Source organism: Lottia gigantea (assembly GCF_000327385.1).
Source record: "Lottia gigantea unplaced genomic scaffold LOTGIsca_59, whole genome shotgun sequence".
NCBI lineage: Eukaryota > Metazoa > Mollusca > Gastropoda > Lottiidae > Lottia > Lottia gigantea.
The window spans coordinates 682113-699681 of record NW_008710013.1 but is presented as its reverse complement, the minus strand read 5'-3'; the positions used below and the strand labels follow the sequence as shown (position 1 = coordinate 699681).

General features: G+C 33.6%; 2 protein-coding genes across 2 annotated transcripts; one reads left to right on the top strand and one right to left on the bottom strand.

Moving 5' to 3' along the window:
* Positions 1-791: 791 nt before the first annotated feature.
* Positions 792-2893, top strand: LOTGIDRAFT_166563 (hypothetical protein; the record flags this gene model as incomplete). The annotated part of the gene is made up of 2 exons (XM_009063633.1): positions 792-830; positions 1214-2893. 2 exons carry the CDS (start codon positions 792-794, stop codon positions 2891-2893), a joined length of 1719 nt encoding a protein of 572 aa, XP_009061881.1.
* A 1436-nt stretch (positions 2894-4329) lies between these two features.
* LOTGIDRAFT_235088 (hypothetical protein) lies at positions 4330-8502 on the bottom strand (the record flags this gene model as incomplete). The annotated part of the gene is made up of 3 exons (XM_009063632.1): positions 4330-4362; positions 6463-6550; positions 6788-8502. The coding sequence occupies 3 exons, from the start codon at positions 8500-8502 to the stop codon at positions 4330-4332; spliced, it is 1836 nt and encodes a 611-aa protein (XP_009061880.1).
* Positions 8503-17569: the final 9067 nt, after the last annotated feature.

The window sequence follows — 17569 nt, the reverse complement described above, 5'->3', positions numbered from 1 at the left end:
CCGACCAATCTTTACAATCTAGCACTTACATTATTAATGGGCCTGTCCATCTGCAAGTGATTGGAATAACAAAGAAAGATTATACATTATAATAATACGACTTGTACTCTCACAAAGCTTTCTCCTCCACAGTGCAAAGTATTTCTACTAACAACTCTGTGTCCAAGATACCATCTTAAATCAATGGTGAGAAAAATTTCCTGATTAATTAATTTATGGATACAAGAAGGGTTTGGGTGTTGTTTTTTGAATTATTAATAATGATACGAATCACTCACATCAAATATTTATCTACGAATATAAAAAACAACTACAAATAGACTAGTACTGGGTCTATATTGGTTATTTTAACACAGTCATTTAGCAGCAAGATTTTAAAGAAATTTTGAGGAGTTCTTCAATTTGGTTGTTTTGAGGTGGTATATCTTCTTAAGTCAGGTAAGAAGAAACGTACTTATAGAAATCTTAATATAACATGCACTTAAATATCTTAAGTCACCTGGACTCCTAGATTGTAGAAGGTTTCAGTATATTTTTTTGTGAAACTATGAGCTGTATAATATCTCAAAATCGCCTTATATAAAAGACTTAAAGGTACATGGTACATTGTACTGTACCGGTACCTGTTTTTACCTTCACTCTAATACTGTGTTATTACTTCTGTAATGCAAATGGACGGCGAAGTACGAATACGAAAATACGCAATCCAACAATATGGCACATTGGCAGTTTTCTGTGTTCAGATCGGAAGAATGTGAAGACTTATTGCAACTCAGTATGGCATGATCATCATGACGTTGCCTTCAAAGGCTCCTTATTTTATCGAGATGGTAAACGATAAATAACGTGTGTACTAGTCATAACAAAAGTTTAGCAGTTTATAGGCCAGTCGTAAATAATTTACCATGTTGTCATGCTAAAGCTTAGATTAAATTTTTATCATACTTTCGACGAAATATTTTTGACTGACACGAACTCGAAAGCAAGCACTATTTAACGTACTAGACTTTCACTCATATTATGATAAACTTTGAACGTCTAAGTTGAGAAAATATCACAAAAGGTTTGAAAGCTATTTGATTAAAGTAAAATACCAACAGTGAACCCAAGAGGGCCAAGCTTACAAGGTTACTGGTAAGTAAGCTCTGACATTTTCTGGGTTGAGTAGCTGTTTACAATGATGTAAGCAAGTTTGTGTTTCTGACCCTTTCAGGATTACTTTAACATGAGAAGTCGACAGGTCTTCAAGATCCTAGTGCTGACAGTGGTTCTATATTTAGTAATTCAGATTGCTTGGATAACACAGTCCTGTTTTCAACAACAACATCAACAATGGATTTCTGATGAGCACTGCGATGACGTCACTCTACAATCGTATGTTTTTCCAGACGTGATTCCACGTGACCTTATTGAATTGGATTCAAGGAAAATTCCAAATGTGTTCCATTATGTGTTTTGTAGTCAGAAGACAAACCATTCGTTTTTGTTTGAGAATTACCTCAGTGTTATAAGCGCGTGGAGAAATTTTGAACCGGATGTAATTGAAATTCATTACAAGGGTAAGATAATTCAAGACAAGTATAACACGTGGTTAGAAGATCTGAAATCGATTATACCGTGTCTGGTTGTCAAGGAAATGCCTGGTTACTGGAAGGAGAATGATGTCTGTGACATTTCTTATGCACGAGCTATTCTTCAGGATAGGGGTGGAGTGTACGTGTCCAATGATGTCATTTTAACAAAACATGCAGCGCAACTTTTGAACAAAGAATTCAGTTTTTTAACAGATCTTGACAACAACGTTAAGGTCATTTTTAGCAGCAGGAAGCATGAAAATATAACACTAATGCAAGCGAAAAACCCTTTCACAGTCGTTCCTTTTACAAATATACCCAATAACGAAACAGGTCTTCATAAATGTGTGCATGAAGGATTGTTTAATCTAACATCATCAGAATGTGTGGTGTTGAGCACAAAATACTTTCCAATAGATTTGTTTCGTACGGATTCTAATTTAGAGGAATATCTTCACTCGCTATACTACGTCAAAACAGCTGTGAATACATCATTGGGAATATCCACGGTTCCAGAAGTCTGCAGAGAGATATTGCGGATACAAAATATCGTGCACTATATATGGTTTCACCCGATGACTTTGACCTTCATGATGTATTTGAGTGTAGTTAGCTCCCTTTATGTTCTAAAAGCAGAACGTGTTTATATTCACGGTGACCTTCGTCTAAATGGTGAATATTGGGAATTGATTAAATCCAATCCAAGAGTCACCCTCGTCTACAGAGAACTCACAACATATATATACGGACATAGAATTAAATACACTACGCATGTCAGTGACGTATTACGTGCGGAAATTTTATCTAAATATGGCGGAATATATTTAGATTGGGACGCAATGTGGCTTAATCCAGTAGATAGCATATTGCATTCAGGGCATGAGGTAATTTTAAACTTCGATCACATGGTGGCCTCTCAATCATTCCCTCAACAAATAAATTTGGGAGTTGCTATAGCAGCTCCTAGATCTCGATTTATCTTGGCTTGGCAAAAAACACTTAAGAACTACAGAAGTGATGATTTTTATTATAATGCTTTAGAGTTGCCTTATAAAGTGTACGAACGAAACCCCAACTTGGTTCATATTGACACCAAACTACAGGTGATGTGCTTCCGCCTGAAATGTCACCCAATTTTTAAAGAAAACCATCGTGATTGGACAAAACATCAAGACTTCAATTGGAAGGAAGTTTATGCCATACATTTTACGTACCCAGAGCCTCATGAATATGGTTCTGAAAAATATCTGTTTAATTCTACTGGTTTATTTGCTGAAATAGGACAATATATTATTGAAAAGATGAAAAGTAACTCCTAGACGGAAAGCTTGATAACATCGCTTGACTCTGCAAAAAAAGTGATATTGTTGTGTCATGAGGGATAATGTCAAAATAATACAAGCTAATATTCACAAAGTGAAAATGACATGATACATAACTTCAAGTGCAACTTTAACATGTTTCTATGTTTCTGTTAAAAAAGTTCTTGGAGGTTCCAAATGTCAATTGCATTTAATCCAACTGTTGTCATAATGTGTACATAGACAATATTCTTTTCTTACCGGGATGCCAAATCCTACTCAAAATTATAAGCTTGATACCTTATACGATCTTTGATGGATGGTAGTGTCTACAAAATATTAGGAATATACAGTGGCTCAAAACCTTTGTTAGTTCTTTGGTTTGATCTGAATCTATATCACAATTTCGTATCTTCTTTTGTTTTCGGATATATTCGTAGACGAAAATTATCAGAGAGCTATAACGAACACAAAATTGTAAGCTAATTTTATTATGGCAGTGGCTATTTGCCGGTGGTAAATAGCCACTGCCTTTTATTATGATTTGTTCGATCTTGACATAACCCGACGGCCAGCTTTGTTTTATTATTCAGCATAGTAATATTTCATAAACGATGCAAAACAATTTAATGATTTTATTATGAAATATTAAACAAATAAAAACAACAGATCATGAGTTACATATAAGTATAAGTATAAGTAAATTATTTATATAAAAGTGTGTAAGAGGGTTTTTCTCTCTCTATTATTCAATCATTTCCTGGTCCCTGATCAGCCTGCTACTGTCGATCTTTCGAGCTTCGGAGTTTGACAGTGGAGGAGGTTCCTTCGTCAAGGGCCATGTCCATATTGTTGCTCCACCAACGGTAGCTTCTTCAGTTCTTGTAGCTGACAGTCACCCATTTCTCACTCGGGAATTTCATTTCAGCGAGAGCAGGGCAAATTGGATTAGTTAGTGGATCATGTCAATAGATTTGTAAAAGTGAAAGATGAAGAGCATGATACCAGTTTAACATTAAACACTTACACTATTTTGCACATATTTATATACAAATAAAATATAGATCTTTTGAAAAAAAAAATTGTCTGTCCTAAATACCAGCCAAGACAATACTCTTTGATTCTGAAGAATATGATTTAAGCTATAGTAGCTATTTTGATTATGAATAATACAAGACTGATGCTCAACCAAACATTTTTCCATTCCAATTTCCAATGTATCGATTAAAACATAACAGAAATATGTCTCTTTATAAATAAAACATTTTGTCACAATGAGTGCCAATTTTGTAACTGTATTTACATGCTTTCTGTTTTATCCGCTAAATTACTTTAAATGTTAACATTTCCTCGAAATTCTTATTCTCACAGAAATGATAACCTAGGATGTGGAATATTGATGTGACCTTTTATTAGCTTTGGTTTTAAACCTCTTGTCCATCTTTAACTAGTTCCTATTTATCCAGACTGGAAACGATTAAGGTACTCTGAAATAAAGTATGATTAATATATCAATTTATAATATCTCGCATAAGACTGATGACACATTCAGTATTCATTTCAAGAAAAACCAAGAGACCAATTTTAGTATATTTCCATTCCAGAGATTTGACACTTGTTAAGTTCAGATACAAATGCATTCATTTCCTATTACTTTAAATATAACGATGACAAAGAAGGGAACAGAAATAGTACTTTTAATTGCAGGTATTGTACAGCAATAATTTAAAATGTGCAGACATTTCTTTTGTACTCTACCAAGTATTATGTTGTGCTCGTGAGTACCAAGAGTACAAAATGACAAACCGAAAATGAGGTATGACAAAATATTTTGATTTTTTTTTGTCTTTATTTTTCAGCTGTATTAATTTTGTTATCAGTGTTCTTTACAGGACACAATACTGTAAGCTTTTTTACTTATTTTATATACCCCTATTGACGATATCCCATTGTTCGGGCGGGATGTTATATCTAATAAATTTCCGAAATATCCTGAATATTTTAGATAGTATTTATAACACCCAGTGGATAATAAATAAGTAATGCCGGAAGAACTACCTACACTAAAATGTTACGCCAGAATGCTTTATCAAATATATAGTCGTGGTCGTCGACTGAATTGACCACGTTCGTAGATACGAGTTGCAACGCATGAGCTTTAAGGTCTGACTTTCAAATTTTTTTTGTTTTTTTTTTTGTTTTTTTTTTATTTGGTTTAGTAGGGTCTTGTATCCACCATCACTTACTGACCCACGGCGTTAGCTATCTATGATTGATAGAGATATTTCTCATGATAGGATTTGTCAAAGTTTCCTAATAACAAATATTAAGTCTATCTCGCTGGTCGATTAACTGAACAGGTCTTTAAGGGAAGAGTTATGGCTCTCATTTCATTTTATTCTATTTTCAAAAAAACAAAAAAGACAAAAAACACCATAAAACAGCAAATGAGCCCTTGTCGGTTAATAAGTCAGATAAAACACTCGGGTTTTTATGATATTCAAAATCTCTCGGAATGTGGGATTTTAAATATCATAATAAAAACCTCTACCGTGTTTTATCTTATACTTAAGACACCGACCTTGTGGATATATTATAAATCATACCTTACCAGATATGGAAATAGAAAGCAGCAAAAACAAACAATCTAGCAAACTACATTACAAGGGGGAGAAATAGAGAGTAGGCTTATATCATTTGTTACTTCCAGACAACAATTAATTATCGAGTCAGCAAATTGAAGTTGTTTCTAAGTGTGCAAAGTTTTGATTATATTAAGATATAAAAACGTTAGATAATTAGAGTTGGAGGTTACCATCTATCTAGTATTAGTATGAAGAAAAATGAAGGAAAGCATCAATATTTTTGTGGATGAGATATTTCATAATCGCCTACTATCTTGACTTCCGGAGACTTCAGCACCTTCCCTTGATACCATTAGCCTCTATTTCTTTACAAATAACTCCACTACAGAATATAATTCAATAAGTGATGGCATTGCAGGGTTTACAAAATGCTGACAACATGAAGCACAATATTATTGTTTCAATACACCTTAATAGGAACTACCTAATCAACCAAATGATCAGATTAAGAATGAAAATATTCTCCTGCTGCTAAAAGGGGCTCTTAGTGATCAAGAAGGTTTATTTGCCACCTATAACTGTTTTTCGCACCTTTTTTCGTAGCTTATGTTGTCCGATTTTTTCTCATTTAACCAAAGTGATAAATAACTCTAAATGTATCAACCTGGATTTTAAAAGGATGAAACATCTCAACCACAACCAGATAAAAAGCAAAACCCAAATCTTTTATTTTAAAAACCAGAAAGGTTTTATTGGACGTAGACATATCAAAAGTTATCATCGTTAATAACTGATGATGCAGTCCACCTTATCTTGAACAGAGATATGAACTTCAGTAAGAATTTCCGACATGCATAGATTATTTAAAAAATCAAACACGGTCGTATTCAATTTAGATGTTTAAAAGATTTGGTTTTTAAGATTGTTAGCAGAAGGAAATCTCACCAATTAGAAAGAGTTAATCAACTTTAATTGGACCTTCTAGGTGGAGTTTCACCATACCTCGTCATCATAATAGGTGGCGTTACTGTAGGACCAGGGTCGATAACTCACAACATCGGTTAATTTCCATGTCGCTGTATGGTATCGTCTACAAAAAAGGAGTAATATATTCATCTTCAAAATGTGTTTTTTTTCAGATTTTAAATATAAGATAATCAAATCAAAAAATCTAAACCGTCCAATTGAAATTTGAAATAAAAAAATACATAAAAATACTCCAATTTTTATTGAATCCTAATTACCATTTTATATAACGTATCTTTTATTACATAATAGAATAAATGGTACGAAAACTGAACACTTTATAATTCATTAGAAATCTTACCTTCTGTATGCTACGAAAACTATGGCGGCTATAACTAATATTATGATGATTGGTATACAAATTCCTAGAGCTACCTTTCCTCCCTTTGTTAATCCACTTGTATTTTTTTCTGGTACAGGCAAAGTTTCATTTACTAGGGTGGAGGAAGTAACTGATGAAACAGCAAGAATAGAGCTTGGTGAGATCACAAGAGAAGTGGTTTCTGGTATATCGATATACGCTGACGATTCTGTGGTAAGGCTACTTAGTGATAAGATATGTGTTGCTAGAGAGGATGCTATTTCTTCTGGTATATAACTGGAGATAGGAAAGAGGATTTCACTAGAAACAGACGTTGAGAATGCTGTCATATCAGATTGTGTTTGAGATTCGAGTAGTTCAGAAGAAATATAGGAATATGTGTCCAGTAGACTGGAATCTACATAGCTAACATCATCTGTAGGTACTACAGTTTCGGTGTCTGACGAAAAGAGAGCACTATTAAAACCTGATACATAAGCAGAACTTGTGTCTGTTGAAGTTGCAAGCTCACTGCTTAGATTTATTACAGATAAATCCGTGATAGTTTCAAATAAAGATTTTTCATTGAACACAGATTCAGATTTGCTTGCTGTAGAAGAAAACTGTGATGTACTTGGCGAGAACCTAATATCATTTAACGTTGATCCTACCAGGAACTGGGTTGATACTAAGTCTGTTTGCTTTATCACTATATCTGATGATATCGGATCTACCAATGATGACGTTGGAACTTTATCTGATGACATCAGATCTACCATTGACGACACCACATTAATTACTGGTGACGTTGGTACAATATTTGACATCTCATCTACTACTGATAATGTTGGTACAATATTTGACAACATCATATCTTTAAGTGATGACGTCGGTGCTATATTTGACGACATCTCATCTATAACTGATAACGTTGGTGCAATATTTGACAACATCACATCTTTAAGTGATGACGTTGGTGCTATATTTGACGACATCTCACCTATTACTGATGACGGTGATACTGTATTTGACATCACATCTTTAAGTGATGACGTTGGTTCTATTTTTGACAACATCACATCTTTAAGTGATGACGTTGGTTCTATATTTGACAACATCAAATCTTTAAGTGATGACGTTGGTTCTATATTTGACAACATCAAATCTTTAAGTGATGACGTTGGTTCGATATTTGACGACATCACATCTTTAACTGATGACGTTGGTACTATATTTGATGATATCATATTTATTACTGATGGCATCAAATCTAATACTTGTGATGTTCGTACTGTACCTGACGATGCAAATGATTGCATTGCTAGTATTCCTGATAACTTAGCCGAACTTTCCTCGGGGAATGCACGCGATTCACTTGTAGATATTACCGAGTCAGAATCTACAGAAAAAGATTGTGAACCTCGATTATTCAAATTTATGTTTAGCGAAGCGATATTTCTGATAGTGTTACTTGGCCTAAATGAAGATTGCTCTGAACTTTGAGGTAGTGCACCACTTGTCACTTGTGGTACGTATGACTCCGGTAGCACCAGATAGCTGGTTGGTGCAATTTGAAAGGCTGTTAATGTAGTGCTGGTGTAATACGATGGTATTGTAGTTAGTGATACTAAGGTTTGTATTTGACTCTCTTCCAATATGCTTCCTGAAATTGATAAAAGAAAAAGATAATTTAGAGCTTTACGGGTTTGCTTCATTCCATGTTTGAAAGTTAGCTTGCCTAACTAGTAAAGATACAGTTACTATAGTAGCTTTGTTTAAAATTCAAGAGCATTGCAAAGAAGGTACAAGTTACATTTTTAGTCCCGAAATAAAATGCTTAAGTAAACATTTTAAAATCACTATGTTTTAATTTTTGGGGTTGGTGTTACAAAACTGATATAGGGAATTAAGCAAAACAAAGGCCAAATTGTAGAGAAATATGTCTTCTACTCCTACTATTTAGAGAGTGAACAGTTAGAAACCAATTGAAGGCTAAGGATAATATGAGTATGAGCATTTATTTTGTGGACAATCGTTCAATTTTTTGAGAAAATCCTGTTTAAAAAGACTGACTGTTTTTTTTTATTTTAGAAGATATTGTTCATCTTATAGTGTTAAGAACTATAATTGCCTTGTAAGAGACAATATTGAGAAAACACTGGCCAGTCTGTGGAACATGTAATAAATGTATGTTATTTATTGGTCCGGTAGTCTTATACACTCCACATAACACCTTGACGCAGTTAAACATAAGAACATTTCTAACATGGATGGAATTACACGAACGATCTGAGCATGACAGACATACATTAATTTGGTGGTTTATATTTCTGTAGTTTTTGGGTAAACTATCGATAGAATTAATACCAACACGGCCATATAACAACACGATAGCAAATACCATTTAAGCTGATGCAACTTAACTCGGTAATACTTTTGTAAAGCTTTTCTGGAATTATAGAAGATATAGGACTAGAAATGCGTACGGTGCAAATAGGAGTTTAAATACTAATACGAATAGTATTATACCAATATGACAGACGATTTTCTCCGAGACCGAGATCAGCTGTGGGCACAGTCACAGTATGTCATAAAAACAAATTGCATTTATTGTGATGGATTGCCAAATTAGTTTGCTCGAACTTGTAATTAAGAAGTGCACCCTATACAATGTAGTATAATTGAGTGCCAGAGTATCAGTTGAACAAGATTGCGAAGTTGATTAATACAGGAGTCATGTTTTGTTTTCATCCTGTTTCATTAATCTCTGATGACATTTATAAAGGATACGAGTTACATATTTGAACTGTGTGTACTTGATGGTGAAAGGTATTTTTGATATGAAAGGAAATCTAGTTTAAATCTTAATACTCAAACCTTTAAAAAAATCTCTGAAGTATGAATCAAAAGGAGTATAAATAAAGACTATTATCTAAAGTACAAAATAATAACGTATGAACCAACGTATTTACGTGACGCCCGCTGCATATTTTGTTCCCCAATGTACAGGACAAAACACGGCAAAGGGATTTTATGATAATAAAAATTACGCATCCCGAGGGAAAGGGTTTTAAATATCACAAAGATAGCTTGTCAGGCAAGGTAATATACACCCACTGGCAGTTTTGATTTTAAACAAAAATATTTGGCAGTAACAATTACCAGTATGAAATATTCAACTTTTTGGGGCGACACTCGACACTGCATAATTATTACCAAGTTTCGTCAAAATCTGTCTACCTTCTAGGGTGTTCACAGGCTAAAACTATAACGCGTTTTTAAAAACAAGGGCAATGACTCAAATCAAATATTTTTCGATTCTTCTGATTTTCGATAGGGTTCATCCTTGGTTGATTACATACACTCATACCAAGTTTCGTCAAAATCCACCAAGAATTGTGCCTTCTATAGATTATTTATGGGCTAAAACTGAACGCGTTTTCAAGAACAAGGGCAATAACCCATTCTAAATATTTTTTCGATTTTCGGATAGGGTTCATCCTTGGGTGGTAACAAACACTCACACCAAGTTTCGTCAAACTCTGTCCATAATTCATCCATCTAGATCGTTTACGAGCTACAAATTGAACGCGTTTTCAAGAACAAAGGCAATAACTCATACTTAATATTTTTCGATTTTTCTGATTTTCGATAGGGTTCATCCTTGGGTGGTAACAAACATTTACACGAAGTTTCGTCAAAATCTGGCAATAATTGAACATTCTAGAGTGTTTACAAGCTAAACTTGAACGCATTTTCAAGAACAAGGGCAATAACTCATACTAAATATTTTTCGATTTTTCTTATTTTAATAGGGTTCATTCTTGGGTGATTACAGACAATCATACTAAGTTTTCTCACTTCACCTGAGTAGTATACCATGAAATTGTATTCCGTTATTTAATACTAAGTTTCGTCAAAATCAGTCAAGAATTGTGACTTACAGAGTGTTTACGAGCAATTGTGGACGGACGGACGAACATGGGTGACGACAATATACACTTCACATTTCATGTGGGCGTATAAAAACCAGAGGGGAAAGTGTTTATCTCACTTATCAACACTCCTTTGCTAAGGGGCACAACTCGTGCCTTTAAGACTCGGTCAGATAATCAACCAGTGAGATAGACTTACTTTTTGTAATTCTCTATTATTTGAAAACCGATGAAGGAATTATGATGGAAGATAGGTATTCTGGTAATGACAAAAGAGGTCAAATCACCCGGCGATCAGTCAGCTAGACATTACGTTTGATAGTATTTTCTGGTGTCTGCAGTAGTTCCAGAAACTTTAAATCTCCGGATAACATACAATTTACAGGTAGCGTGTCCATTTGATATCAAATGAGAGGGCTTCAGTAATATTGTAAGTCCCACCATAGCAGGAGGATGACGTCACTAGATGTTGTTAATCCATGTACAGCAATATTGGGGTGTCGATCAAATTTTACTTAGGGACATAGAATAGGAAACTTTCGAACACAAATACACAGTACCTGTGGATAAATCTCATCTTTGGAATCTCATAAAATGTGACCAAAACTCAGGTTAAACAGATTTCATCCCAAGTTTCTATTTTGTTGTGAAGTGGCACAGTATCAAAATACACGTATTTCGTTTTCATGGGTCAAAACAACATATCGATTTCTTTTGTTATCGTGAACAGAAATATTTTTTGTGTGGATTTGTTCATTTCTGAAGGCAATCTCCGCCTTGGAGAAAGATGAGTGGAACAGAACACATCTGAATAGACCCATTTCAACATGTGAACTTTAACTTCTTGAATGCGTACTTGATCTTTATTGTTTTCACAAATACCTACATGCCAATTTGAATGAAAATGAGTTGAAAAACATTCACAAAAACGGCGGTTAATCCTCACAAAATGCCATACTTTTCAATTTACTCAAATTTTTGGATCATATATTTACAAACTGGTGTCGGTTTTAATTCTTATCTTCCCTACTGCGAAAAGATGCTGAAAATGGGCTATGAAATGTTAAATTTTAAATATGTGATATCACAAAGGTTAAATTCAGAAATTCGAACTTGATTCTATGGGGTTTTTTTTTCATTAAATCTATTAAAATCAGTAGATTTGAGAACTTATATGAGGAAATGTGACCGTCGTTCAGTAAAAAAAATGAAGAGAGTTTTGTTGCGGGTGTTAGCATTCCCGGAATTCACACAAACTGATAAAACCTCAGTTATCTAAGTTCATTATTTCAAGAAAAATATGAAAAGGAATCAAATCCGTGAAGGTCAAATCGATTTATCAGCTGGTAAAGTTTCTACAGAGGACAACTTCCTAAAAATTTAAACAGCTCCTGATGATAATTTGTGGATCAACCTCTTTAATTATAAAAAAACTTTTCAACAATTTTAACCACACCTCTGAGATTGTTACAATCACGAGAGAAAACCTTGGACGCTTCTTATCTGTTACCAACTTCGTGTAATTATTTATTTCAAACTGGCCTTACACCGTGATAAAATCAAACAGCTTAGTTACCCCTATGTTTACTATTGGTCACGGCCGTTCAACAAAAATCTTTTGTTTGTCATTCGGATTTAGATACATTCGTTTACAAGACGTTTAACATCAGACCAGCAGTCGGTCCAAATCATCAACATCTATAGAAATCGAACAATCATGCAAACTTTCCTAATAGAATGACAGTTTGATGTGGTTAAAATAAACTTGATAGCCTGAAAATGACACATAAACGATATTACAAACAAACTTAGCTGAAAGAAGGTGAGCGTGGTGTGTGAGTGTGATGTTTTAAGATACGTATAATATTTGGGTATGATGTCCGTAAAAAGGCATAATATAAGTTATCTAACATACATTTACAACATCAAATGCTCAGGTATATATCATGCAGTTATATGATTGAGGGATATCGTGAATTCATAGGTTAGATAAGTTATCATGAAGTCATTATGTTAAATTAGATATCTAAATCATATGTTGGAATAGATACCATTATGTTACCATGAAGTTGCGGAAAAGGTGGGGATATCTTAAATCATATGTTAGAATATATACCATCTAGAGTTATATGTTGGAATAGGTATCTTTAATATAGATTAGATATCTAAAGTAAAGGTATCACTGTTCCCGATACGCATACAGAATTTAAAAAACCTCTTTACAATCCCTTTAAAGAAATCGATAAATAAATAAAGCAGGAGCTTTGTAAAATCATGTGTAAAAGTAAGTTATACGTTAGACATAAAATATATCCTATTTATTCAAAATAATACTTATGTTTAAGTCAGAGCATCACGAAATGGGTGTGTGACACTATAACATTGATTATATGGTTTCAAATTTCAAGTACGCATACATATGACTCAATATTTCTTAACTTAATTAACGGTAAATCATTGAAAAATTACGAAAAAAGACTTCTTATAGTATGTACGATAAGGGATATATTTGTCTAGATATTTACATAAAATCTAACGAAATGTAAGATAAAAGTAAAAGTGGAAGTAAAATTACAGTTCCAATATTCAAAGTCTTATCAGCTGTATATTTACAGCTTTGTCCACACCATTCGAGGCCCACATTGAAAAAAACGAATACTTAAACGGCCATTAGCAGCAGTGGCAGCGCCATGGTGGGGGGTACAGTTGCCCTACTAGTAAAATGGTTTGTACCCTCATGCACAGTATAAGCCACAATGTACTTCATTTCTAACAAATTCATCATATTTTTTTTATACGTTTTTGCCCAAAAATGAGTGTCAGAATATACAAAATCCATTATGTTGTCCACAAACATTCTTGGGGAACCCTCTCAGAAGCTCCATGGGAGGCTTGCCGCATTTTTAATCTCAACCTTGACAGTTTAAGTCAACTTGCCCTCTATATGTACTCCTAGTCTCAGGAGGCTGGGGCCGGGTAGAGTCAGTTGTGGAGCCTATATTGGTCTATCATTCTAAGTTTAAGGGCTTGATCTTATCATCGCGTTCACACTAACTAGCACCAGTTGGTGATTGTTTTCATCTGATCTATCTGATTATTCTCGGGGTATCAATTGTGCATAATAAAAAATCACACGAAAACAGGTTGCAAAATGGACGAATAATAAATGTCCCTTTGGTGAGACTTTATTACACATCACTCAGGGACTGACATTGAAAAAGCGGGTGGAATAATTAACCGAGGCCCTGTGTGCCTGTATGGAAATAGAAAAAGAATAGACTAAGGATTTTTTTACTATTACAGGGTCTTAATACCTTCTAATTGAGAATTTAAAGAACGTATTTTTAGACTGCGGGTAGGATATATACATACAATTTATAATACGTATAACAGTTTTTCTTTGCCTTCTAGCGTGATGTAATTTCTAATATAAGATATTATGTTACCCACAACCAGATGCAACAAAAGCTGGCCTACAAGTATCGTTATGAATCAGGATACATTAGCTTGATTTTTTCATTGGCCATCTAAATCAAGGAAGACAACTCTTGTCATTTGTTCTGTTGTGCAATAACATTTTGGGAATATATTTAGCTTCGTGAGAGATTAAATAGTTAACAACGCAATAACACTAGCATTTCAACAGAACTATTCCTCGTCTGGTTAATATACAGATTGAATGTGCTATTGATTCAATTATCAGCTCTAAAAGTTCTTTTATATTGATGGTGATCGTTAGACTACATAATTACACTTAAAGTTTATTACATGTATATAGGTTATCTCTATAAGTCAATGTCATGTCAAAAAATATAACAGTTATAAAATATTTTCAAATCAGCTGCAAGCAAATCGTTAAATCTTTGGCGATATACAATAATCATAAAAGTTATTATCCCCTATATCTTTCGTTCATTTTTGACATGTAAACGTTTTTTTTTAGGTCCACAGCTAATAAAGTTGATTTGGTCTCAATGAGTCAAAGTTCAACAAGTACTTACATTTTATCCCTTTAACTTAATTTATCATAAAATAGAAGGAGACTTGGGGGCAATTTGCCTGAAGGACACTTTCATTTGCCATCTGATTAATTTGTTGAATTCTTTGACAAAGTGATTAAGTCATGATTTAATCATCAATTAAGAGTCAATATCTATATCTATAACCAGATGAATTGAACAGGTGAAATAGTTATCAATAATTGCTAGGTTTTGGGAAGTAACATGTTCCTTTAGCCACCGTACGAAAGCTCAAATAATAATAATATCGTACTGTTGCTAAAAGAACATGGGGCAGTTATGGCATAGATCTGAATTAAAGTTGGTGTTTTGAAACATTTCTGAATTCCATTGGCAATAAATCAAAAATTTCAAATTCTGAGAAAGCCCTTGACGAATTAAACTAATTTAATTGTAAATGTATTAAGCAGCTAATACAACAGAGTTAAACCATTAAAATAAACCTTTACGCGTATTTAATAACAATCTACCATAGAGATTCAGGTAGAAATACTGTCCGTTTGGCAATCGATAGCCTTCCAGGTCAAAATGACTGTTTAACTTTAAGTACAGTGGATAGTAAAGGGAAAGTTTTTCATCCTAGTATGCTTCAGTGTATAAGACGGGTAACGCCTTTGGGTACAAATAGGGGGCAGACTGGATCAATGGGCGTATGACAGGGAAACTACTTGGCCACCAATTCATTTCTCTAACTAGTTTTTATAGGGTACTACTTAGAGACCTATTATCAAATTAAAACCAAAGAACCAGATGTTAAAACACAATATGCGTTAATGGTTCGTGGTTGCTCACGATTTCAAGGGACGTTGTGAAAGAGTTAAAATGTAATCTTTTTCTTTTATCAATATAATATGTAGACCAAGTGAAATAGACATGTGTTCAAAATTACACAGAGTATTTCTTTGAATCTCCGTTCTCTCTGGATTTCGAGGAAAGGTTTTCACAAAATGGGGCATACCTTTAGTTTGCCAATTTATATATTATTTCCACATAACTACTGTCCACGTGGATTAGAGTATTGAATAACTATAATTTTCAGATTTTAAATCTGAATTCTAACAATCCTATAGGCTAGTTATTCTTCAGAACATGTATAAAATCACATTATACATAAAAGCCCATCATACATTAAAAAAAATTGTTATTTCGCAATAGGTTACATTTATTGATGTACAAAAGCAATCTATATAGAGCGTTTTGAAGTGAATGTTGAATTTATTACCGATTTAAGAAGGAACTTCACTTCGAAAAGCACGTAAAAAAAACCTATATTACTTCCCTCTACTACAATAAATTCATGATATGGTTATCTTACGGGTATGTTTATTATTTTAGTAGTAGCTTAATAATTTAACCATATTGATGCAAATTCAAAAAAATCTTTTTAACCTTCCTTAAGCAAGTCAAGATGGTTTAAAAAAAAGTTGTATTAAGTTACTCTCAATAGAAATTATAGAGAAAGTGTTGTGTCCAATGCCTGTAAGCTATGGTTAAAGTATTTTTATTTTTGACGATAACGTTAAAATCAACCTTATGCCTGTAAATCTCGATAGATAAATGTTGCCGTGTTGTGGATTTTTCGGCCATCCTTATAACAACCCACATTGATAGTGAACATTAACGAAATCTTACCTGAGTTTGTAGTAGCAGTAGTGACATGGCCAAAAAGCAAACAAATCACATTGAGAATGATAAAATTATGATAAAATATCCGTTTAAAGTATATTTCCTCCATAAATTCGGCAACTATTACAAGTGTTTTCCTTCTAAATGAACTTTGATATATATATATTTTTAAAAATCAGTATGATTTCACAATACACCTGTACATCCCAGCTTTTACCCGTCAATAAATTATTACGACTGGTTGACACGGTCTATCACACGTGGATATTAGCCAACATTGACGTTTATTTGTATAGACCCGGTTGTCACGGATGTCAAGCAGACGACATAATATTAAAAGCGTCTATAAAGAAATCTTAATACGAATGAAAATAGAGATATTAAGTAGCCTATATATTAATGGCAGTGGTTATTTACCACTGGCGTACTAAGCGTGGTAAATAGTCATAAGTACCCTTAGAGCTATATACGTGGCAACTTGTTAAATTAGGCCAATGTCACCATGCTAGTCTATGGATACAAAACGTGGTAACTAAATTTTACCACGTTTTTTTTATTTGGTGGATTTCATCCAATTTTTTTTTAACATTTCCAAAAATCACACTTTTTAGGTTTCAAAATTATAAATATTGTGCACATTTCACATTGTTAGCACACTAAAATAATCATTTTAATATCTCTAGCGAAGGAAAATATCTGCAATATTTAACATCGGTGACTATGGTTTTCGGGCATTTTTTACGCTAGATTTCACATTCTAAAAAATTTCTGCAATCGCTATATGATGTGAATCATAAGGAATGCGTGTTTATAATCATACCTTGTCCTCAGTATTGCGTGCATTTCCAGTTGTCTATTAGTCTGCAATTTGTTTATATATACATTTTAAAGCTTTACTTTTGACAGACTTTTATTGAATTTTTAAATTTTTATAATACTGTATGTTCCTGGTTCATCCCCTGAGGTGTAGGGTGCGGCTAACTACATGTATTGTAGGAGAAGAATCATAGAGTTTCAGGATTTCTGGTGCCCTTCAACACGACGATCCCAAGCGAACCTCGACACTTTGGTCATCAAAACTAAAGCTAGAAATAGACTCAATAGAAAACAACAAAGCCTTCCTACGGAGCATCTTATTTGATTGGTATATTATCATATGAGTGATTATTATGAATGAAAAATCAATAAAATTATAAATTTAC